This window comes from Mobula birostris, chromosome 3 (assembly GCF_030028105.1).
Source record: "Mobula birostris isolate sMobBir1 chromosome 3, sMobBir1.hap1, whole genome shotgun sequence".
NCBI lineage: Eukaryota > Metazoa > Chordata > Chondrichthyes > Myliobatiformes > Myliobatidae > Mobula > Mobula birostris.
In genome coordinates this window covers 27,670,031-27,696,758 of record NC_092372.1, presented here as the reverse complement: position 1 = coordinate 27,696,758, position 26,728 = coordinate 27,670,031, and the positions used below count along the sequence as shown (strand labels likewise).

The window sequence follows — 26,728 nt, the reverse complement described above, 5'->3', positions numbered from 1 at the left end:
AACACTAGCATTTCAGATTGTTCACATAAGATATAGTGATTCATAAAAGAGCAAAGGAAGTACACACAGTGGAATCTCTTCTATGAGTTTGAGAATTACACAAACAGTTCTGAAATGATGAACATGTTCTTTGTGACTGTATGAAATATTGGCACTGTATGTTGCACCAGATGTGGAAATACTGTGAAATGTTACAAGTAGATGCTGTTGTAATTAGGACAATATGCATAACTGGGTGAATAACTTGAAATGCAATCATCAGTTAATGCTGTTTTTTAATATAATATTCAAAAGTATCCATTTCATCAGTTCACAAGGCAATATCTTTCACCAGAAATATCTGTGACAAAGATTAAGCCACATGCAACAGATTACAATCATAATACAATTCATGGGAACGAAGAAGACAAAGCTTTAATAAATATAATGCCAATAATCATTGATGAGAATAAGTCCTTGTTAGAAGTGATTTTCCCTTTGGTGTAATAGAATACACCGTACCAAGGCCCCATAGAGTGTAGGAACTAAGAGTGATGGAGACCAAATAATGCATTGGCAGGAACTAGCTACAGTAGATTGTACATAGAGGTAGCCAGACAAAATTTTTAACCCACCATGACTTTCAATAAGTCTTCAAGCAATTAGTTCTTGTTGGCCTTTAGTCATTATAAAATAGACAACTATCTTTTCTTGAATCTGTTCATAGATAGCCAGAGAGAAATTTAAAGTTGTTTCTAACCCAGTGCAAAAAGTAATGGTATCTTTTTAATGAAGCCCCATTGAGCTTGACCACATCCTTGTTTGGATGGCAAAACTATTGTTTAGCACTACCTACTAAATTAAAAAAAAACAGGAAACCACACATGTCTCTTTACATTCTTAAGCCTTCCAGAGAAAAGTTGTAATGGATATTTCACTGTTTATAGTTGTCCAAATTTGAGAAACATATGCCCAGAAGACATTGGCTTAGAAACGGAATCACTCCTAAACAGGAGCACCAAACCTGTGCTGCATAATAAGCTGGTGCTTGTTCATTGCACTGAACAAGCACCAGCTTATTATACAGCACAGGTTTGGTGCTCCTGTTGTTTGGTTTATCATTGGGATTTCTGTGAAAATATCTGTGTATTTTGAGCACAGAAAATTTTTAGTGCATGGTTCAAAACAATTTGTGGGTGAAATCTTCATGTGCTAATTAATTCATCATGTGAAAATGTCCATGTGTAATTTGAACATGCAACATTTTATCAGTTAATTCACAGTTCATGATGACCAGTAGCTCAATATTAAGCACACAATGATTAATTCTCATCAAGGCATTAACCCATAAACTACACATCTAGTGAGCTACGGCACTGAAAGAAGTGAATATACTGTACATGGGAGGTGGTGCAGATCAATATTCCTCCCACTTCTCAGAAGAACCCTGTAGATGATGTTAAGGAAGGCTCAAGTTCTCTGCAGCAGGGATGCCTGCATGGCTCCCGAGTCAAAGAAGAAAATGAGCTGAGAGAGGAAGCAATTGCCAGACATGACCTACTGCATGGGAGCATTGCAGGCAGAAATTCAATCACCATGTAGTTTGACAAGATGTGTGCCCTGAATATATGAACAGGATATCTGTGAAGAGTAAGAATTTCAAGTTGTATATTGTATACATTCTCTGATACTAAATGGAACCAGTGAACTATTGAACTCACAAAGGCAGCTTTGAAATAACATCTGCAGTACGGCTCAGGACATAGACGTCTGCATGCACTCACACACACATACACACTTTTCTGTGTGTCTGCCATGAGCCTAGTTGGCTTTATACACTACTCAAACTTCGTAAGCAACTCCGAATTGCTTGCAACAACTAAAGTATGAACAACCTCCATTTCATCACATTGAAGTTAGCTTTTTCCATTGTTAGGATATTGTGGACAAAGGTAACTAACTTACAGAAGAAGGACTTTTTCAGCTCCAAGTACTCATCAAGCTAGAAAAGAGAGTCCACCTTCTAATGGATATCCCATTTATACAGGCTCTAGCTCTGCTAGAGTCAAGTAAGTTGCTCTTTTCTGGTGGCATTGGAGAAGGTCCAGAGGAGGTTCATGAGAATGATTCTAGGAATGAAAGGGTTAATGTGTGAGAAATGCTTGATGGCTCTGGGCCTGTACTCACTGGAGTTTAGAAGAATAAAGGTGGATGTCATTGAAATCTATCGAATATTGGAAGGCCTAAGTAGAGTAGACGTGGAGAGGCCCAGAGGCTACAGCCTCAGAATAGAGGACCATTCATGCAGAACAGAGATGAAGAGGAATTTCTTTAGCTAGAAGGGAGAGAATCTGTAGAATTAATTGCCACAGATAGCTGTAGAGGCCAAGTCATTGGGCATATTTAAAATGGAGGTTGATAGATTCTGGATTTGACAGGGCATCAATGTTTATGGGGGTAAGGCAGGATAATGGGGGGCGGGGGTTGAGAGGAATAATAAAACAGCCATATATAATGGCAGAGTAGACCCAATGGACTGAATGTACTAATTCTATTCCTATGTCTTATGGTCTAAGTCTCCAATAGGGCTTGGATGTTCTGATGTGCCACTTCCCTTCATAAAGGTAAATATTTTGTTTTTGCTTATGTGTCTGTTTGCTGAATCATTCTAACAACTTCCACAACCATGCCTTCATTATTGCTTAGCCATGGGAGATATGGCCTGGAGGCTGGGGGTCTGTCCTGGGGTTAAAGGACTGTGTATGTGTGGATGGGATAGAGGAATGGGACTTGTTTTTGTTGTTGCTGTCTTGTTGCTGTGTTTTGCAAAACATTGTGGGCATGCTATGTCGGTGCTAGAATGTGTGGCTACACTTGTGGGCTGCCCCCAGCACACCCTGTGGGGTGCTGGTTGTTAATGCAAATGACAAATTTTATTGTAAGTTTCAATGTTAACGTAATGAATAAATTTGAATCGAATCTTGCAGAACTTCATGAAGCGGAAGAGGAAAGGAACAAGAGGCTTTGCGTCCTTGTAATGGACACCACAAAAGACCAGCTCAGATTGGGATTGACAAGGCTAGGTGAGAGATATTATTTCATCATTAACAGCAGTTAGGTCAGAGCCAGAGGGAAATTACTGCACCTTTCCCTTGGAAGGAGAGACCACATATCAGTTCTGCCCAGGTGGACTCAGATAGTGATCAGTACAGTGAGCATACATGGAAAGCCTCTCCAATGTCAAGCGGAATGTGTGCTGCATTCACCAGATGCCCAACTACATTTGAGAAACATCAAGGACTTTATCAGTCATACACATTGTCTGGTTCATTGAGTGAATGGATTTTGCTTCTGAACTTTATGTTAGAAGTAGAATCTTTAGAAGTGTGAGAGAAAATACATGCTATAGTGCTTTGTCCTGTACCTGTCACCTTATCGATGAAATTTTTCTGGAAAGTCAAACATAGTCATAAATGAAATGATGCTCCAGTGATGATATTCTTAAGATTATGTAATTATATATAACTCACCCCGAAAGTCAAAGTAGTTTGAATGAAAAGGCCAGTATATATATTCACATTAAATGGTGAGCACATCTTTAGGCTATCTTCCAAGGTCAACTATCCATTTCTGTTAAGGGGATATAAATGCTGAAAATGGTCTCAGAGCTGGCAATGTTTTAGTGGAATGGGCACCATTCTTCATTGGCTCTTTCTCAGGAATCCAATGCTATGATCTTGGGAAGAGATAGACTCTACATTACTTTTGGAAAAGAGACATCAAGGATGACTGGGGATGCTCAACATACTCTTCACATTATCGCCATTCCTTTCATTCATAAATAACAAGGCTTCATTCAATTGATTTATATTGATTTTTTTTTGTTTCATAGTGCATAATGTGGTTACGTTTAATTGGCTTGCCCCAAAATGATCTTACTCTTTTTCCAAGCTGAGAAATTCCTTTAGATTCTATCTTGTTGTGCGTGTAGCAAGGCAACATAGCTGATGAATCTTATGTGAATATGAACATGGTATTAATCATGCCCACGAGTTTTTAAAAATTTGTTGACCAGAAATTGTATGTTCATGGTATGAGGATCCTCCCAATTCATGAGGAATCATATTGTGTTAAGGAGAGTCTGAAAATCCACAGGAGCACAGTACATTGATCCGAGGACAAGACTCCATATATCCTTGCAAATCCGCATGGATATTCTGCCTAATGATCTCTGCACAAGTAAAATTCACCAATGTTCTTATATAAAATTGGACTTCTGATTGTAAAATTATATAATATTATTAAATATAAATGTTGCTTGTTGTTGAAATCGATTTTGGCTGGGTGGAAATGGGATTTGGTGAGTGCGTTATCGTAGAGCGATGCTGTTTCAAGCACATGTTCTAAATACATAGAGCATTGGCAATAAAATGGATTATTTTATATTCAACAACACACCTTTGTTAAATGATCATTTTCTAATAAGTAAGTTTTATTTTGTTTTCATTAAAAAAATGAGATTTCTAATTCTTACAATGGTCTAATTCTAACACTTAACAACTAACTGTCATTGTTGCATGTTTACGATAAATTGTTTACTTTTTTAAAGAAGAAATTTGAGGATTGAGCTACTGAGTTCTATAGAATTGATTATATGGCATTTGATAAGTAGCAGAGGACTTGTCATTTTCCCTGCATGTTTAAATGTAAGTATGGTCAAGTTTATGTAGGTGGCAAGATTGGAAAGTACGTGAAAAGTTAAATTGATCCCCTTTATGTTTTTGTTTTTTTAGTTGTTTTTTTAAAGAAAGGTAATAATGAAGATGTGTTTTTTTAAAAAAACACAACAGAATCTATTATTGTTATAACTGAATAGCATACAAATATGTTTTCCAGTAAAAAAAAATCAATGCAGTCCATCACAGACATTTTAGGGCATGAAGTTCATAGGGGAGCAATTCATTCCATTATTTGTTATCAGCCATAAATACAAAACATTGTTTTAAACCAGTTGTGATAAAACCACAAACCACAATTTTCACACTCAAAATTTCACAGTACTGTCACTAACAGTAGACCATCATCTAATCGCAAATGCCCTCACTAAAGAGATGCCTGTATTTGAGGAAGCTGAGTATTGTGGCTAAAAGTCATGGAGATCACGGTGTCTTTGGCATGATGATTCAGCTGTATGTGATTGGATTTGTTCACATTATTTTTTTGAAAATATTTCCCTCACCAGATGCAAGATTAAATGGTACTCATTTGCCCTTGAAAGAAAATGCATCAGCATGACGATGTGTCCAGTAAAGATCCATGCTTTTGCTTTCCTTCTGTGTATGTGTCTATGTTCTGTGAACTTTCACAAGGATCTGAGGTTTAAATTCCTAGGAGTTCTTTTCAGGAATCATGTTGATAAGGAGATGCATTGGATCCATCCACATGTGCAAAATAAAAAGCACCGATTCTCGTAACTGCTTTTGTCCTTTACTGTGGGTAAACAGAGTAGTAATCTGTCGAAACAGAGGAAAAGTGTTAGAAGTAATTTCAGTACAAAAATCTATTTCAAAGAAAATTTTCACTATAAAAGTGCGACAATAGGTTTTAGTACTGATTGACTTTCTTCAAGACGTTCACTAGTTGTCGCAGCAAACATTTTTATGCAATGATAACATGCAAATAACGATAGTAAGGCATCAATTATTCATTAGCAGTAAAGAAGATGTTCTATAGGAAGTTGCTGAATATGATGTTTATGCCATCCATAATTTATATGGCAAAAGCTGCACGTTAATAATACAGCTTCTTCTTTTGGGAGTGGTCAGTACACTATATTTAGCAATAGTTATATATTGTATTACTTATAAATACCTGATTGAGACTATATAACAATTATATCTAATTGTACCTGGTTGAGACTAAATAACAATTATATTCATTATATATTCATTTTTATATTCATTTATTCATTCTCCCCCGACTTACATATGAAAATTTAAATGCCCAGTTCCAGACAAATATTGAATTCCTTTCATTTCCTGATTCATCACTCGTGCAATTTCTTGGTTTTTTAAATTTGATTTTATGTGATGCTTTGGTACATTATTGTGGTTTTCAGTGAAACACCTGATACATATCTATAAATCATACGATGAACTGTGAGGCATTGTGACATTGATATACTCGCCTTGGTGGCATCATTCCAATATTTGTTTTGGATGTGCTAGAAGGGGTGACGTTACTAGTCAGGGAAAATGTCACGACAGTACTCCATCAGGATAGACTGGAGAACTCATCTATTGAGGCATTATGGGTGGAACTGAGAAACAAGTAAGATATGATCATGTTTATGGGGTGTTGTTACAGACCACCCAGCAGTCCTATGGACTTAAAGGAACAAATTTGTAGAGAGATCATAGACTGTTGCAAGAAACAAAAGGTTGTTACAGTAGGTGATTTTAACTTTCCACATATTGACTGGGACTCCCATATTGTTAAAGGACTAAATGGGAAAGAGTTTATCAAATGCCTTCAGGAAAGTTTCCTTAATCTGCAAATAGAAGTCCCAAAAAGTGAATGTGATGCTGGATCTGCTATTAAGGAATGAGACAGGACAGGTGACAGAAGTTTGTGTAGGAGAACACATTGCATGTAGTGACCACAATGCTATTTAATTTTTAAATCGAATATGCAGAAAGGTATGTCCGTGGGTTGAGATTCTAAATTGGAGAAAGGCCAATTTCAATTGTATCAGAAATGACCTGGCAAGTGTGGATTGGGACAGGGTGCTTTCTAGCAAAGGTGTACTTGGTAAGCATGAGGCCTTCAAAAGCAAAATTTTGAGAGTAAAAAGCTTGTATGTGCCTGTCAGAATAAAAGGTAAAGACAACTAATGTAGAAAACCTTGGCTTTCAAGAGATATTGAGGCCCTGGTTAAGAGAGAAAAAAGGAGGTGCATAGCAGGTATAGACAGGTAAGAACAAATGAGGTGTTTATGGAGTATAAGAAATGCAAGAGAACACATTAAGAAAGAAATCAGGAGGGCTAAAAGAAAGCATGAAGTTGCTCTACTAGACAAGGTGAAGGAAAATCCCAAGGGATTCTATAGATATATTAAGAGCAAAAGGATTGCAAGGGACAAAATTGGTCTTCTGCAAGATCAGAATGTTGAAGTTGTATAAGACTTTAGTCAGGTCTGACTTGGAGTAGTGTGAGCAGTTTTGGTCACCTACCTACAGGAAATATGTAAATAAGATTGATAGAGTACAGAGAAAATTTACAAGGATGTTACCAGGTCTGGAGGACCTGAGTTATAAGGAAAGGTTGAATAGGTTAGGACTTTATGCCTTAGAATGTAAAAAATTGATAGATTTGATAGAGGTATACAAAATTATGAGTGGTATAGATAGGGTAAATACAAGCAGGCTTTTTCCACTGTGGTTGGATGGGACTACAACCAGAAGTCATGGGTTAAGGGTGAAAGGTGAAAAGTTTAAGGGGAACGTGAAGGGAAACTTCTTTACTCAGGATGTTGTGAGAGTGTGCAATAAGCTGCCAGCACTAGTAGTGTATGCTAGCTTGACTTTGACGGTTCAGCAAAGTTTGGGTAGGTACCTAGATAGTAGGGGTATGGAGGGCTATAGACCCATTGAAGGTTGATGGGAATAAGCAGTTTAAATTGCTCAGCATGGACTAGATGGATTGAGCAGCCTGCTTCTGTGCCGTATTCTTCTATGACCCCATGACTCTAATAACAAATGCATTGTTGTAAGTTGTTAGTGTTATGGCTGCTGATCTGTTCTTTGAGATCTCTGAAGGTAGTTCTGGATCAGCTACTCTCTCACATTCATGGAGTAATTTTTAATCAAAATAGAAAAAGCAGAGAAAATTTACAAGGATATTGCCAGCACTTGAAGACCTGAGTTATAGGGAAAGGTTGAAGAGGTTAAGACTTTATTCCTTAGAGCAAAGGAAAATGAGGGGAGATTTGAGAGAGGTATACAAAATTATGATGTGTATAGATAGCATAAATGCCAGCAGGCTTTTTCCACCGAGGTTGTGTGAGGCTAGAACCTTGGTGTCATGGGTTATGGGTGAAAGGTGAAATGGTGAAGAGGAACTTGTGGGGGAACTTCTCTACTCAAAGGGTGGTGAAACAGCACATTACAACCTTCATGACTAAATATTGATTTTGAAAAGTAACTCACTTTTTGTCTGTATCAGAACTGCCCATTTCTATTGTAACTCATCCATATGTGGTATTAAATAGATAAGAACATAAGAAATAGGAGCAGGAGCAGGCCATCTAGCCCATTGAGCCTGCTCCGCCATTCAATAAGATCATGGCTAATCTGACCATGGACTCAGTATTAGCTCAGTTTCCTTCTTCCTAGCATACCTTGAACTGTTGGGTATATCTTACGGGTCTGTACTTCACAACTAACCCTCAATTCATTTAATGAGCTCCACAACTTTTCCTCATGACAACCTCAGCCTCACCCTATCAGATATGTTCATTTTGTTCTATCCATCCCTTCCCCATTTCCTCTTCAACTTAAAACTCCTTCACAGCTTTTACAAAAGGTCATCAGGTTGAAACTTTAACTCTTTTTCTCTTTCCACAGATGCTACGTAGTTCACTGGGTGTTATAGCATTTTCTGCTTTTATTTCAGTTTTCCAACATCTGCAGCTTATTTTTTAATTTCCAAAGGGCCCTACTTACCCAGGGCATCGATTACACAAAGTCCTGTATAAATACAGAAAATAAAATAAAGGAAAAGAATACAGGGGGAGGGTGGGGGTTATGGGGGTTATGGGTGTATGGGTGGTGGGAGAAGTCATGCAGCAATTGGACAAACCTGTGATAAAATCACGGGTTAACAAATATGAGTTGTATTGCTTGCCACACCTGAAGTGATATAATGGCCTTAAAAGAAATACAGAGAAAAACAATCAATACCTGCAAGTAAAGGGTTAAATTATTAGCTTTCTCTTTATTTAAAATTTAAATTTAGGTTATTAAGTCCCAAAGCTAGTTCAATGAATTTAGAAAGGTGGTTTAATGAACTTTTTAAGATATCAGAGACGAATAAAGTTTTCTGTTGACTGAGAAATCTGGAAACGGTGGCCTTTGTGAAGATATAAAAATCAAGATATCTTTCAAAATTACCTCTTGTTAATAAACTACAAAAATGACATCAGTTTTCTGTCACTAACCCGTTGACTGTTTAAGCAGTCAGCTTCCAGTTCTGAACAATATTATTCCATTGCCATCAAATACCATACTCGACTAAGTCATCCTACACAACTTCCTTTTCTCTTTCATTTTAGCTTTTGGAATGTTTCTACATTCAAACATCTGGACACAGGAGGTTGGTGATTCCTGCACTGCTCCAATTTTAATTTATTTTGCCAGCGTGGCCTCCCCTATATTGGTGACACTCTACATAGATTGGGGGACTGCTTCGTCGAGCTCCTTCACTCTGTCCACAGCTAGCAGGATTTCTCAGTGGACAACCATTTTAATTCCACTGCCCATTTTGATTCTGACATGCGAGGTAATGATGCAGCTCTATAAAACTCTGGTTAGGCCACACTTGGAGTACTGTGTCCAGTTCTGGTCGCCTCATTATAGGAAGGATGTGGAAGCATTGGAAAGGGTACAGAGGAGATTTACCAGGATGCTGCCTGGTTTAGAGAGTATGGATTATGATCAGAGATTAAGGGAGCTAGGGCTTTACTCTTTGGAGAGAAGGAGGATGAGAAAAGACATGATAGAGGTGTACAAGATATTAAGAGGAATAGATAGAGTGGATAGCCAGCACCTCTTCCCCAGGGCACCACTGTTCAATACAAGAGGACATGGCTTTAAGGTAAGGGGTGGCAAGTTCAAAGGGGATATTAGAGGAAAGTTTTTTACTCAGAGAGTGGTTGGCTTGTGTGGAATGCACTGCCTGAGTCAGTGGTGGAGGTAGATACACTAGTGAAATTTAAGAGACTACTAGACAGGTATATGGAGGAATTTAAGTCGGGGGGTTATATGGGAGGCAGGGTTTCAGGGTCGGCACAACATTGTGGACCGAAGGGCCTGTACTGTGATGTATTATTCTATGCTCTATGTTCTAATGAGGGCACTCTGGGTTGGAGGAACAACACCTCATAATTCATCTGGGTAGCCTCCAACCTGATGATGGCACGAGTATCAATTTCTGTAACTTTTGATAATTTCTCACTCCCTCCCCATTCTGTCTTTTTCCATTCTGACTCCCCTTTTACCCTTCCTCTTCTCCTTACCTGCCTATCACCTCCCTCTGGTGTCCCTTCCTCTTCCCTCTGTCTCATGGTCCACTCGCCTCTCCTACCAGATTCCTTCCTCTCCAGCCCTTCACCTTTTCCACCAATCATCTCCCAGTTTCTCACTTTATCTCCCCTCCCCACCTACCTATCTTTCTACTCACCTGGTTCCACCTATCACCTTCTAGCTTGTACTTCCCCTCCCCTCATCTTCTAATTCTGGTCTCCCCCCCCCCCCCCAACACTTCTTTTCCAGTCCTGTTGAGAGGTCTCGGCCCAAAACGTCAGCTCTTAAAAACCCACCCTCAAAAAAAAAAAACAACACAAGCTTGACATTATCCATTACTACTTCTTGATTTCACTTATTTTTTTTTCTCAGTCTTTGGGGCCGAGATCTTCTATTTTGGTTTCTCAATTGAACTAAATGATGACCAAGAATTGTAGCTTGAAGTTTACATTCTACACAGAATTCATGATATGTTTGGATTTTATTTGTGGTGTTAATAGCTAATTGGAGCCTGTAAAATTTCATCAACTGCAGATTATTTCCCTGCAATGTTGAAACACAGCAGACAATTGTTTAACAAAAGGTCATAAGCACAAGAAATTCTGCAGATGCTGGAAATCCAGAGTAACACACACCAAATTGTGGAGGAACTCAGCAGGTCAGGCAGCATTTATGCTTTCCATAGAAGTTGTCTGACCTGCTGAGTTCCTCCAGCATTTTGTATATGTTAATGGTAAGGTCAAATGTCTTCCCTTTTCTCTTAACAATTTGAGTAATTAAATAGGCAACAAAGATATTCATTTCTTCATTTGCCATTGCTAGTGTAAATTTACTCAACTAAGATCTGGGAGTTTAAAAGGTAGTATTCACAGAATGCTTTTCAATTTTTCAACTACACCTATTTTGATTAGTTGGTTTGTTCCCATTATTTTGTTGTAAAGCTCCCATATGATCCTCAAGTGATCATATTCAACCAAACCAAAGCTTCCACTTTGAAAATTCTGAATCAAAGTGAATTATCATTCTGGGATAACTACAGAAGAACACCTGCATTTATTTTGTTGACTGCATAAATGAAAATGATAGAGAATGATTACAAATAATTGTTATAAAAATACAAAGGCTTTTTCATTCTTCCTTATACCTAGTTATTCTTCCTTATGATTTTTCATAACCTCACCATGGGAAATTTCCATTCTTGGCTGGAAAATAATCCTCTGTATGTGAAGTGGTTACATTGTTACTACAAATAGCAGGCAATGGAAATTTCCATTTTAACCCACAGTAGCCTTATTTGTTTGAGTGCTGTTTTCTTTTAGCCAGCATCTTTCATTAAGGTCTTGGAGGTGGTGCAGTGGCCTTCTTAAACTGCAAAGCTTGTGAGCTAGTGGAAACTGGATCAGAGTGCACTGTCCCAGCAGTGAACTGGCTTGGAACCCTGACCTCAAGCCTGCTAAATACCTCCGGGATGAAATAAAAACAATGTTGTTCAGAAAGGCAGCTCTATCAGGAAATATTTGCATGTTCTTGCAGACGTACATTTGAGAAGAGAAGTAGGGAACTGGCAGCCATCAAATGTTATATGATACCAGTATAAGGCATGTACGTAGTTGTACCAAGAGGATTATACAATATATAATTTTTTTCTCGGAATTTGTTAGTAGTCCAAAGCTTATTGTGGAGATTTAAGGTAGTTTGACAAGAAGCAAGTCTAAATAAAATGTCCATCTATTTTATAACATTTCAGACACAATGCTCATGCACAATTTGAAATAAATTAATAATGTCTTTTTCTATTTTTGCACTCCTTGTACAGATAATGCCCTGACTGAAATTTTAACTAAAGTTCAAAGTTCAAGGTAGATTTATTATTGAAGTACATATATGTCACCACATACTACCCTGAGATTCGTTTTCTTGCAGGCATTCACAATCGAACAAAGAAATACAGTAGAGTCAATGAAAACTACACACAAAGACTGTCAATCAAATTAGAAACCTTACCACGGAGAAAGCACTCTGTCATAATAGCTGAACAATTGAAACAGTGTACCAAAATCACAGATGTACCATGACCACTATTTCTATAATGACATATGACCATGAACCCAGGAAGTAACCACTGTTTCATTATGCAATTCTATTTTCATGTCACTTGTTATTGATAGAGCATAGCTGTAATGTTTCCAACAGTCTGTGAGTGCCTCCTAAGAACATTAGAAGAATAAGCTAAAATAGTCTGCACAACACCTCAAATCAGCTCTGCATGTTATACCTCAAGACCACTTCTATATTGAACTCCTTTGTCTTCTAAGTCCATTACAAAATTCTTTCATTCTGAATATACACATCCACATGTTTGTCAGGAAGACAATTCCTAATATTCATAGCTCTCTGAATGATTTTTTCTTATCTCAGTGCCATTCTTAACAGATATGTTGGCTTCTTTCTCAGGCAATAGAAAATCTGCAGATGTTGGAAACCTTTCTCAAAGGTTTGCAGGTTCTCAGGATAAAGGTTTGAGATGAGGGTTAATTTTCCTCACCCTAGTGGCTATCAGTCTCAGAGTTCACTATTTTCTAGAACATCCAATCTGAGATGAGATATTTCCAGATTACCAATCCCCCATGTGAATTCAAGAGCAGGGATGTCATGCTGTAACTATACAGGGTACTGGTGAGACCGCACCTGGAGTACTGTGCGCAGTTCTAGTCCCATACTTGAGGAAGGATATACTGGCTTTGGAGGCAGTGCAGAGGAGGTTCACCAGGTTGATTACAGAGATGAAGGAGAGATTGAGTCGCCTGGGACTATACTCGCTGGAATTCAGAAGAATGAGAGGGGATCTTGTAGAAACATACAAAATTTTGAAAGGGACAGATAAGATAGAAGTAGGAAAGTTGTTTCCATTGGTCGGTGAAACTAGAACTAAGGAACATTGCCTCAAGATTCAGGGGAGAAGATTTAGGATGGAGATGAGGAGAAAATGTTTTTCCCAGAGAGTGGTGAATCTGTGGAATTCTCTGCCCAGGGAAGCAGTGAGGCTTCTTCACTAAATATATTCAAGATACAGTTAGATAGGTTTTTACATAGTAAGGGAATTAAGGGTTATGGGGGAAAGGCAGGTAGATGGAGCTGAGTTTACAGACAGATCAGCCATGATCTTATTAAATGGCAGGGCAGGCTCGATGGGCCGGATGGCCTACTCCTGCTCCTATTTCTTATGTTCTTATATATTATGAAATCCACTGAGTATAGTCCCATCCGATTGAATATTTCCCTGAAGGACAATCATCTCATCCCAGTAATCAATCTAGTGAATTTGTGTTATTAATTCCAAGCCAAGTATATTTTTCTTTAGCGACACACACAAAATGCTGGAAGACCTCAGCAAGTATGGAAGGAAGTGAACAGTGTACGTTTTGAGATGAAACCGTTCATCAGGACTCATATTGGACCCATATATACTCAGTAGCCACTTTACTAAGTACATCTGTACATCTGGTCATTAATGCATGTATCTAAACAACCAATCGTGAGGCAGCAACTCAATGCATAAAAGTATGCAGACATGGTCAAGAGGTTCAGTTGTTGTTCAGACCAAACATGGGGGGTTGTGGGGGATGGTGGGGGGAAGAATAGCAATCTAGTGACTTTGACCATGGAATGATTGTTGGCACCAAACAGGTGGTTTGAGTATTACAAAAACTGCTCATGTTCTGGGATTTTCATGCATAATATGATATATATATAAAATAGTCACTGAGTGTATATTTCTTCGTGAGTTGCAGGAAGGTCCAGTACATCTCTTCCTCACTGACAATTGGCTTTAAATGGTACTGGAAATGGACTTTGTTATAGATAACTATAATTGCTTCCATAATTGAGCTTTCACAATGGTATTAGATAAGCATTTCTTTGATTAATTAATAGAATGCAGCCATACTTACATGCTGATGAAGGGTCTCAGTCTGAAATGGCAACTGTTTACTCCCTTCTAGTGATGCTGCCTGACTGCTGCGTTCGTCCAGCATTTGATGTGTATTACGCTAGATTTCCAGCATCTGCAGAATCGCTTGCATTTACCATTTCCGACCAGGCCAGTGTTTACTGAATATCCCCAATTGTCAGTAATCTTAGTGGTGTGATGAAGCCATTTTGTAGACAAATCAAAGATCAGCCACATAAGCCAAACTGACAAAATATGATTTTAATTAATCATATTTTGAACTATCAATATTGCTGACATCCCCCCCAGGTAACAATTGTACACAATCCCTGGGTAGCAGCATTAATGTACTTACCATCTTCACCCCCACCCTCCCGGATAACTGAAGTTCCATAGGCACAACTACTAATACTAGTTTTAATTCCAGATTTATCTTATTGATTGAATTTAAAGCTGTTAAAGTTGCAAGATGGAATTTGAACCCGGTCCACGGATCCTGTTCTCTGAATTACCAGTCTACCCAATGCCAAGACTGAGTGATGATCTGTAATGGCAATCCATCTTTAAGTCAGGATTGTGGCCCGCACATTGCAGAAGGGAATCTTTGAGGACATAGGATAAATTAATTACAAGAGATAATGCAGAATAGATAACTCTAAGCTATATGACCTTTTAACAATAGTGCTTTGTAACTTTTTTTTCTGTTGTTTGTTCTTCTCCTAAACAGATTCCACCAGCTGCTCCAGCTGTACTTTACACAGCACAAATATGCAGGAAAATACATTTCCCCGATTTCACTGGAATGTTGTCAGCTGCAGTAGTACATAGTAGCTTTGTCAACAACCACTTGCATAACTATTTTCTCACAAGTATTAACATTTTGTTTCCAGTGAAGCTTTTAATCCATCAGGCTTATTTGTTCTGAAAATTAATCCCTCCTAGGACTAAGAGGCTTTCATAGTTTGCAACACACAAACATGTATGTTTCCCATTAGTTTAAATTTATGAAGGTAAGTTCTTGTATTTTTTTTTGGTGTGAAATATTGAAAGAATTTTGCTGTAGATTGCCAAATGCAGTGTTCATAGTCGTTTGGCAGATCATTGATACAATTGGCATAAATAACAATGTCATAAAATAAAAACCCAAATTCTTCACAAAAGACTTTTGGCATCCTATTTCCCTACTTCTTTACGCTACCATCTCTTCTGTGTTCTACTGTGATTGCCGGCAAGAAAATCTCAGGGTAGTATATGGTTACATACAGTACATGTACTTTGATAATAAATTTATTTTGAACTAACTTTGAACCAACTCTCCAAGTCATTAAATATACTGCTCCCCAGTTTATTCAGAGTTCTAAAAGAGGTAGCTGAAGAGATTGTAGAGGCATTAGACACGCTGATTCAAGAATTATTGGAATCAGGGTTTCAGATAATTGGAAATTTGTAAGTGTAACATTGCTGTTTAAGAAAAGAGCAGGCAAAAGACAGGAAACTATAGGCTGGTTAGCCTGACCTTGGTGGTTGGTAAGATTTTAAAGTCCACTATTAAGGATGAAATTTTGGAGTACTTCGAAGTATATGATAAAGCAAGATCAAGTCAACATGGTTTCCTGAGATCTTGCCTGAACAATCTGTTAGAATTCTTTGAGTAAGGAACAAGCATGTCAGACAGATGGGAGTCTGTGGATGTTACTTACTTGGACGTTCAGAAGGCCTTTGGCAAGGTGTCTCACACAAGGCTGATCAACAGGATAGGAGCCTAGGATGTCAGAGGATGGGTACTAGCATGTATTGGCTGGCTGGAAGAAGTCAGGGAGTAAGGATAAAGAAGTCCTTTACAAGATGGCTGCTGATGGCTAGTGGAGTTCCACAGTAGTCATTGCTGGGATGGCAACCTTTTCGTTTATACATTCATGGTCTGGATGAAGAAACTGATGGTTTTACAGCCGAGTTTGCAGATGATATAAAAAATATGTGGAGGGATGTGTAGTATGGAGCCAGGGAATCTGCAAAAGAACTTGGGCAGGTTGGCAGAGCGGGCAAAGAATTGACAGATAGACTATTGTATAGAAAAGAGAGAAGGAGGGAAGAAAGAAATGAGGGAGCAGCCCTCATATTCCGTGTGGCTAGCATCCAACCTGATGACATGACATCAATTTCTCCAACTCCTGTACATTACACCCCATTACTCCCTTCTCTCTTTTCTATTCTCTGTTCTGGTTACCATCTTACCCCTTCTCTTTTCCTCACTTGCCAACACCTCACACTGGTTTCCCTCCTTCCCTCTTTCTTTCATGGACCACTGTCCTCTTCTATTAGATTCCTTCTTCTTCTACCATAAGTTCATAAGACATGGGAACAGAATTAGGCCATTTAGCCCATTGAGTCTGCTCTGCCATTCAATCAACCCTCTCAACTCCACCTTTGACACTCTTACTAATCAAGAACCTATCAATTTCTACCTTAAATATACCCAATGACTTGGCCTCCGCAGCCATCTGTGGCAATGAATTCCACAGATTCACCACCCTCCAGCTAAAGAAATTCCTCATCATGTTCGTTCTAAAGAAATGTGCTTGTATTCTGAGGTTGTATCCTCTGCATGTCTACTTGCTGAGTACCTCCAGCACCTAATGTGTTTATGTCTGACACTAATCTTTTCACATGTTATTCTTAATCCCATGTTCCAAAGATGTAAGGATTGGTAAATTGAGGGCATGCTATGTTGGTGCTGGAAGCATGGCGACTCTTGCAGGCTCCACCCAACACATCCTTGGGCTGTTGTTCATTGATGTAAATAACATGTTTTACTGTATGTTCCAATGTATATGAGAGAGGTAATGCTAATCTTTACTGGATAAGCTTATCAATGCTCCAGATTTCCAAATGTAAGATCTGTGTTACAAGAACTAACTAATTAAATTTATCCATCTTTGAAGTAATAATTGCACATTCTCTGAATCAAAACCATTAAGACTTTTGTTCAAATTATTTCACTGGACAGGCAACACCTGAAGAAAGTTGCAGCTCAGCAAACAGAGGAGTTGAGCATCTTACCAGATAAATAAAGTCATGATCATGCCGAGAAACAATATCATGGATAATTCTGCTTTCGGAGAGTTGCTGCCTTTTCGGTTGGCACTGACACTTGGGGTTGTACTGGTTAAATTTTCTGAAACTGTCAAAGCAATAAAAGGTTTATTAAGGTCATGGCATTACATCAATACTGTATATTTGCCTTGGCTTAGTTGATTTTTTTTTGCATCTTAAACAGTCATGCCATAAATTCAACATTGTTTGGTAATGGTAAACATGCGCACAAGTATCAGTTGTACATTCGACTCCATTAACTCCAACCAAAGACAGATTTCTCTGCCTTTCCAGGACTGGGATCTACTGTATCAGTTAAACTTTCTGAAGTACTAACAGATTGCTACTCTGCCACTCTGTTATGGTGAATATGAAAAAACCCAAAAGGTAGTACTTAAAGGAAAGCAGAGAGTTCTGATTAATAATTTCCCTTCTTCTAATAATATCAAAAATAAATTAAGTGATTTTTTGTGGGACCTTGTGGGAAACCTGCTTACTTAATATTCATTGAATCAGGTGAACATGTTAGACATTATATAAATTCAAGCTTTCTCCTAACATGCAGGTTTGCTTGACAGATATAAGGAACTGAGAAAAATGTAGAATATTATCACGTAATTTCTACAACCAATCCATGTTGCACATGAGGAAGCAGGCTAAAGAAATACTCCATTGAGTCTCTATCCGCTTGCTTTTTAGATGTAAGATTGTTTTTTTAAATGTATTTTGTAATCAACCAGAATTTGGCACAGAGAATGTTTTCATCAAAGAATGACATACACTGCCTGAATGATGTAGCCTCATTAGCATTGCTGTTGGTTGCTTGCCTAAAAGAGCTGGCAGCTTGCAATTTGGAATGACTGCAAAGACAGTCTGATCCCCACTCTGTAAATCATGAGGTAGTTAAGTTATTAAAATGGGAGAATTTTTTGAAGAAACTGAGGACTACATCCCCATAGACTTTTCACGTGGGTTTCAAAAAAGCCCTCCTTCCCATTTCTCCTCAGGGCTCTACATAAAGTCACATGTGAACTTTACTTCTATAATGATCTATAATGAGTGTCTGTCAAGTTCTAATTCAAGTGAACTGTCCATTTATTAAGTAGCTAAAAGCACATTAGAGTCTTATAATGCTCCCACTTGAAGCAGGTAACTAACACCTAGGCCAAGAAAGCTCACCAAAGTCTCTACTTCCTCAGGAGGCTAAAGAAATTTGGCATCACCCTGGTGACCCTTACTAATTTTTATTAATGGACCATAGAAAATATCCTATCTGAATGTATAATAACTTGGAACGGCAGCTGCTCTGCATGTGGCCACAGAAAACTGCAGAGGATTGTGGACACAGTTCAGCACATCACAGAAACCAGCCTCTCCTCCATGGATTCTGTCTATCCTTCTCACTGCCTCAGTAGATCAGCATTCTTCCCTCTTCAAGTGAGCAGAAGATAGAAAGGTCTGAAAGTGTGTGCCACCAGGCTTAAGGACAGTCTCCATCTTGCTGTTGTAAGACTAGTAACTCTAGCTGTTTTAAGACTAGTAAATGCTTCCCTAGTAGAAGAAAATGTATTCTTGACCTCACAATATACCTCATTATGATCTTGCACCTTATTGTTTATCCCTGTACTGTACTTTCTCTGTAACTGTTGCATTTCATTCTGCATTCTGCTATTTAACCTTGTATCTTAATGCACTGTATAATGATTTGATCTGTAGGAACAGTACGCAAGACAAGCTTCTCACTGTACCTCGGTACATGTGACTATAATAAACCTATACCAATTACAACCCAAATTAGTTTAAAACAATCCTTAAATCCAAAGGCAGATTTCAAAAGTACAAACACACACACACACACACACACACACACACACACACACACACACACACACACACACACACACACACTTTCACAGGTATGTAAAGAAATATTATTTGTGAATCATAAACATGAAAAATTCTGCAGATGCTGGAAATCCAAAGCAGCACACACAAAATTCTGGAGGAACTCAGCAGGTCAGGCTGCATCTATAGAAATGAGTAAACAGTTGACACTTCAGGCTGACAAGACCCTTTTTCAGGTCTGGGATTCTGAATGACAAGTTGTTATGCAAGTGACTGACAGATTCACACATTGTATAGGGATAAGTTCTCTCTTTCTCAATAAAAGGACAATTTTAAAGACTTGGCCATTTGTTTCCCATGCTTCAGCATCACAAGACTTTCAAAGTTATGAAAGATATAAACCAAAAAATTACACTGTACAGTTAGGTTAGATCATACCATTGATGTTTCTTTCTATAGGCTTGTAATCTGTTGCAAATGCAGTCCATGGTGTTGCATGCACAGCCTTACTCCATTCACTCCAGGTCCCAATCTCACTGTCTTTAGCAGCAACTTGTATTATGTGTTCTTTCCCTTCATATGCGTCAGTGATTGTATGAAATGGAACATCAGTCACTTCGACCTACGAACAACAGAAACAGATCATCAGACAGGTATCAACAAATAGTAGTGTAAGGAAACAGGGTAACCACTAAATCTATCTCAATTTCAGCACCTTTAGGATTGTTTCACTCTTTCCAAGTACCACTTTCTCTATATTCCCTTGTAGTAACCCAAACGTCAATGTATAGATGTTGACTCCAGCCTACTTATTGTGTACATTTCAAACCACTGCAACCAGCAGTCACACAGTAAGAATGTGATTATTTCATTCATTATTTACTTCAAGCTTTATGACACTTAGCATTTAAGTTCCTCTTCATCAGCTGGATTTCACAATCGCAAAATCACAAACAAAACATTTCACCGTATGTTTCCATGTACATGCGATGCATACACACAGTGTTCACTTTATTATGTACATCTGTCCATCTGCTTGTTACTCTAATCAGCTAATCATGTGGCAACAACTCAAGGCATAAAAGCATGAAGACATGGTCAAGTGGTTCAGTTGTTGTGCAGACCAAACAACAGAATGGGGAAGAAACGTGATCGAAGTGACTTTGACCATGGAATGATTGCCGGTGCCAGGCAGAGTGATTTAGGTATCTCAAAAACTGCTGATATCCAGGGATTTTTTTCTCTCTACGTAACAGTCTCTAGAGCTTACAGAGAATGGTGCAAACAAAACAAAGTTCAGTGGGTGTTAATGAGAAAGGTCAGAGGAGAATTTCCGGACTGGTTCAAGCCGACAGGGAGATGACAGTAATTCAGATAACCACGTGTTACAACAGTGTGTGCAGGCGAGCATCTCTGAGTGCACAACATATCAAACTTAGAAGTGGATGAGCTACAGAAGCAAAAGACCGTGAACGTGCACTCAGTGGTCTCTTTATTAGGTACAGGAAGTACCTAATAAAGTGGCCACTGGGTATAAATGAATCTGAATCTGAAAAGTGAAAATGAAAATGTAAAAGGAACTGGCTACATGAAAGCCAATTTTGCTGGTTTGCCATCTTAAATATTGCCCAAATATTTATTATTAATTTATTAATACATTGCAACAAACAAAATGTTTAGAGCAATAAAATTATTCTAACCTTCACCCCAGGAAGAAGGTAGAAATGATAATGGGAATGTTAGCCTTATGTTGGATGTATAATTAAATTCAAAATCAACAGGAGCCAGCTGATCACTTGGCTATATCGAAAATACTAAAATAACCCTGATAATCAATAGGAACAGTGTAAACCTGGCTCATTGCCAATTCTCTCCGCTGCTCAGATATCTTCGAAGATGCGAATTTCTACAGGAAATCATTATTCCCAAAGCAGCAAAGCTCGATTTTAGCCTGACTCGGCAGAAGTTGGGAGTTTCAGATAAGCATAGATTACTGGTCCAGATTTCTACTAATCCTTCATGAAAAGAAACAATCTACAGAACATATGGAAATAAAAGCAGAAAATTCTAGAAATACAAATCAAATAAATCAGCATCTGACTGCTAAGAAACAGTTCATTAATTATTCCATGGTGCCTTTTTAGCTAAAATCTTCTGATGAAAGATTACATTTATTCATGCCAAAGGTTGTATCCAGTAGGATCAGCATAAAATCTTTCAGAACACTGTTGATAAATTGCTCCATTCATGACATATTGTTAGATCTGGTAAATAGAAAAGTAAGTTCAATGCAGATGAGGATGGGTATGAGGGAAATACATGGGCTGGTAAGGGTAACAGTCTTAACAAAAGGACAATTCAAGAATAAGATATATCACCCTCTAACTGGGGCTCATATACAGACGTGACCCATTGGCTAACAGCCACGTGACTCAGTAGAGAGAAGACAACCTTCCGTAAAGGATATACATCTAGAGTCGGTATGATTTGGGGTTCCAGCAAACAGGAATGTCGTGATGTTGCGATTAAAGGAACTTTGATTTCAGTGAATGCTGTGTAAGTACTGGCCATAAAGAGTTATTGGCAGCCCAGAAATGACAGATAGTACACCAGTATAAAATTATAATGAAAGCATATTTATTAATTTTCAACTTTAACAAACAGTTACAGAAAATGTAAAGACAAATAAAAGGGCCCATTACGGTTAAACCTGTCCAATGTGCGCATAACATTGGAGCTCATACTGGAGTATTCACCCTTACTCAAGTGCTGGACCCACGGTCTGCTTGAAAGCACTGGCCACATTCCGAATTCCCTTTGAAGACCATCTCAAATGAACAGTCTCTCTGAGGAGTATTGGCCCTTCCTCCTTGGAGGCATTCATCTGCACAATGCACTTCTTGCAATGGGGACTCTCCTTCCAATGGCATTCTGTGGCATCTTCCCTGTGGCTTGATCCACAGCTCTCACCAAAAGGCCCCAAACCGGACCACTGTCCTTCAGAAATCTCTTCCCCAGAGCTCTCTAGAACCTTCTTTCACATCCCACAACTCTGATTGGCTGACACACATTCCTAAGCTGGACAACATGGCTCCTTATCTTAGCCGAAGCCAAGCACACTTTCCAGCATGGCACACTGCTTTTACAGAAAACTGCTAATATAAGCCTACTACTCCAAGGTCAGTCTAACACTTCCCTCCCATTCATGTGCCTATCTAAGAGTTTCTTGAATGTCCCTAATGTATTTCCCACTACGACCACCCGCAGCAGCACAATTCAAATGCTGAATGATCCTCTTGGCATGTAAATAAATGCACAATAATTAAATAAGTAATCTGAAAGGTAGATGGTAGTGCAGTGGTTAGCACGATGCTATTACAGCTCAGGATGTTTGGAGTTTGGATTCGATTCTGGCACTGTCTGTAAGTGGTTTGTACGTTCTCCTGTGATCGCATGGGTTTCCTCTGGGTGCTCCAATTTCCTTCCACAGTCCAAAGATGTATCAGTTTGTAGGTTCATTTGTCATTGTCAATTGTCCTGTCATTAGTGTTAAATGGGTGGTGCAATATTTTGGGCCGGAAAGGCCTGTTCAATGCAGTACCACTAAGTACATAAATTATTAGATAAATAGATTATGCAATTTGCATTGAGAATTCTCTAGGTTCTTGGTTAGTGCAATGAAAAGCCATATTAATGTAAATTTAAGCATTGGGAACCCAGATGTGGATGCATGTAGAAGCAGCTGCAGAAAAATCTATTTTAATTTACGGAAATCACTCGAGCTGTAGCCAAGCACAACACCCGGTAATTGGGTTCATCTTTAACAGTTAAAAGTACATGCACTGTCTTTATGACATATGGAAAATAATTCCAATTCCTAATCCATTGATGTATCCAGACAGATTAATCTTATAGTAAAATCCATTTCCGACAGGATTGCTGAGGTTGAGTTTGTCATAATCTGGTTTAGGTTTTAGAAAGCACAATACCCAGCCTGAACAAAATTATAATCAAATGCTCCAGACTTTTTGGAGGGGTTATACATTTAGAGCATTGTCTAACATTTTTTCACAAAGTAGCAATTTCAAATTTATATATATCGTTTTTTTTAATCAATGCCAATGAGTCATTGCATTAAGCTCGCTTACCCAGGAACTTAATCAATAAGTGCACTTTCTGTTTTGATTTCTCTCAGAACCAAATCATTATTCATGAATGGTTGGTTCTCCTAATGGCTTTGTAAATGCACTGAGACATGCAAACCAAATGATCAAGCTTTTGTACATCTAGTTGATCTGGTTAACTACTATTCTATGGGTATGTTGAAAATAAATCATTTCAGGGTTCTATTTATTATGATCTTCTGGTGACTCCATATGTAGTTACAGGAATCCACCCTCCTCCCCACCCAGCCCATGCTTTCTGCTCGCTACTACTACCATTGGGAAAGAGGTAAAGGAGCCTTCGATCCCACAGCACAAGGATCAGGAACAGTTATTACCCTGCAACCTGTTATAGTTTTTAATTTTCCTGAAAATGCCTGCAGAAGGATAAATCTCAAGGTACTATTTGGTGACACATATGTGCTTTGATTATAAATTTACTTTTGACTTCACTTTGAAGGTAATAATTCATGACAGTATAAACAGTGCCATGAATAAATAGTATTCCAAAATTTAGGTTTCTGACTTTTATTCTCAGGATATGGATATTGCCAAGAAGAGCAGCACTATTCCATAAGTTTTGTTCTCACACACCTCTTATGGTGAATAAATGTACTCATTCCGTCGTCGTCATCGCGGCTATCCCGCGAGGTCGAGGATGATGGTCTTCGTTCTGAAGAAGTGGCCCACAGAGCGAAGACGCCTGTGCGTGTATTTGTTTAACGTGTACTTGATGTTGCACTCCGAGAGGCATACGATACTTCACAAATCAACCAACTGATTCCAGAGGCATGGAAACCATGACGATTGGAGCTGATGGATTTGTTGCAGCCTTCATCCGCCTTCACAGCTGTTGAGTTCGAAGTAACTTCATCCGCCTGTTCCACCGTTGAGGTCTTGGTTGGATTGTTCTTTGTCAGGAATCTCACCCTCGACCTTACCAGGAGCATAGCTCCAGACGGCATTGCTCTCGCGATCACAGGACCACGCAAGCTTCTGCACCACGACAAGGTGACAATCCACTCATTCCGTACTGCCAAGGGGGATAAAATCTTCAACTTTGTCTCTGCCATCATAAAGACAGTGTGATACATGTCCAGGATAGGATAATGCCCGAAGAGGAGGGGATCTGAGGGATGATGCTGCCTTTATTCTTATAAGTGGTCAGAAACCCTTGCTGGTAGGTGCAGGCAAAGGACTCACCGCCAAACAGTTCATCCTGTAGATAGCTTGCACTGAATTCTTTATTTGAAAGATAAGTTTTATTTGTACATGTGTACCAAAGCATACAGTGAAAATGTGTCATTTTGCACCAACAGCCAACAAAGGTTGAGGATTGTGCTGGGGGCAGCCCCTAAGTGTTGCTATGCTTCTGGCACCGATGAAGTAGTACAATCATTATTGTCACATGTAGCAAGATCTAAATAAATAAAATGGTTAGATGTTTCCCATAAATGTGCATGTTGCACGGTAGCGAGAATGATGACCCAAAGGGACCAGAGGTCTAAAGATGAGGGAGTCAGGTGTTGTTGCAGCCTCAGTGATAGAACCATTTGACTTCTTTCTGCTAAAAATCACTCATCACCTATACCTCTATTGAGATAACGGGCCAAATGGTGCCATCTCTGGTGGGATCCAGTAGATTGTTTACTCAGACTCCAAACTCATTTGGCACCATGGAATGGAGCAGAAGAAACTCTTTCTCAGAATATTTTCATTTCATATCCTACAAGCTTGAAACTCATTGGAGATTACTTCCAATCTTTCAATCACCATAACATGTGATTTGCACTTCATTGAAGAGCAGAACTCCTGTGCTTGAATTGTTTCAAGCTATTTAACTTTTAGTTTTATGCATTTAAAAAGTACCATTGGCATGAATATAATGATGATCAAGGCATTATGCAAAATGGTCCTCAAACAGAAGTTTTAAAAATTAAAATTACGGAGGGCTATCTATTTTTTTCTGGATGCCTTTCACTAGTGAACAGAAAAATCAGGACATAAATTTTATCGCTGATTGCTGATCAGCAACCTTTATTGACATGTGCACGTCAGGGAAGTGAGGGTGAGGTTTTCTTTACTATGTTTTGTGTTATAATAACAATTTGTCCTGTATAAGTTCAACTTTACAAATGCTTATAGTGAAGCATCAGATAGAAGCTGACTATTCTTCAAGGAAACTATCCTGAGTCTAGGACCAGAGGGCACAGCCTCCGAATAGAAGGACGTTCCTTTAGAACAGAGATGAGGAGGAATTTCTTTGGCCAGAGGGTGGTGAGTCTGTGGAATTCATTGCTACAGACATCTATGGTGGCCAAGCCACTTGGTATATTTAAAGCAGAGGTTGATAGGTTCTTGATTAGTCAGGGCGTGAAAGGTTACAGGGAGAAGATATTGGAATGGGGTTAAGAGGGATAATTCTGATAGAACTGTGGAGCAGACTCGATGGAGCAAATGACCTAATTCTGCTCCTATATTTCATGGTCAAATATAGTCTACTAATGGGCAATATTTTTACAGGAGGGGAATAATGTCAAAAGGAATTGTGAAAAAAATAAATAAAAGAAACTTGAAATTAAATTAAAACACTTTAGAAGAATGCAACAGATCAATTTGCATTTTGTGGGTGCATCTGTATTCTATTAGTCGTGGGAAGGAGCTGTTCAATAGAATGATGTAGAATAGCTATAAGGAGGCATGTCTTCCATTTGATTGTTGAAGTAAATGAAGAAAAAATCTTGGAAGAAGGTCAAACTCTGAAAAGTCAGACTTATGAGATTATGGTTGTGTTAAATCAAATTGGGACAACACTCCCAACACATCTCTTTTAATTATCATTACCAACAACTTCAATTCCCATAACTCTATTGGAAATGGAGATATATGACAATTATTTGATTTGGTATTACCTACTTTATGCCATCAACTGTTTTACCCCCAGATGGAAGAAAGCTTCAGGATGGCAAATTATTTCAATAAAATACAATACAGCTTGATCAATCCCAATGGGATAGTGACCACTATATTTTCCTCCTGAACGCTCCAGGATTGAGAGTGTAGGGTACAGTCAAAAAATTACAGTTAAGAATTGAAAAAAATTGAATCAAAATGATGTACCAAAGATAAACGAAAACAGAAAATGCGAAACCCAGAATGCAGGATCAGGCTGTTTTCATACTGGATAAAGGTCAGCCCTCAATAGACTTCAGACTAGTCTCTCATAGGAAGGTCCTCCCTTTAGAACTATATCAGCATGTTTTCATCAGAATTCATACACCACTGCAATAGTTATCAATAAGCTTTACCAAACTTATCAATTTTTATTGATGCACCATTTAAAGCATTATGTCTGGATGCACAACGACTTGGCATGACAACTGCTCTGCAGGTGACCA

At 38.5% G+C, this 26,728-nt stretch overlaps 1 protein-coding gene across 2 annotated transcripts in view; it reads right to left on the bottom strand.

The window, feature by feature from the left end:
• Positions 1 to 1,045: 1,045 nt before the first annotated feature.
• The window catches only part of cntfr (ciliary neurotrophic factor receptor), a 321,591-nt gene continuing 295,908 nt past the window's right edge, over positions 1,046 to 26,728 (bottom strand). For both annotated transcript variants that reach the window (XM_072252373.1, XM_072252374.1), the window contains 3 exons: positions 19,606 to 19,789; positions 17,290 to 17,410; positions 1,046 to 5,492 (listed from right to left, as the gene is read on the bottom strand). In XM_072252373.1, the coding sequence (XP_072108474.1) occupies position 5,492; positions 17,290 to 17,410; positions 19,606 to 19,789 (306 nt within the window). In that variant the 3' untranslated portion in view covers positions 1,046 to 5,491. The remainder of the gene's footprint in view (positions 5,493 to 17,289; positions 17,411 to 19,605; positions 19,790 to 26,728) is intronic.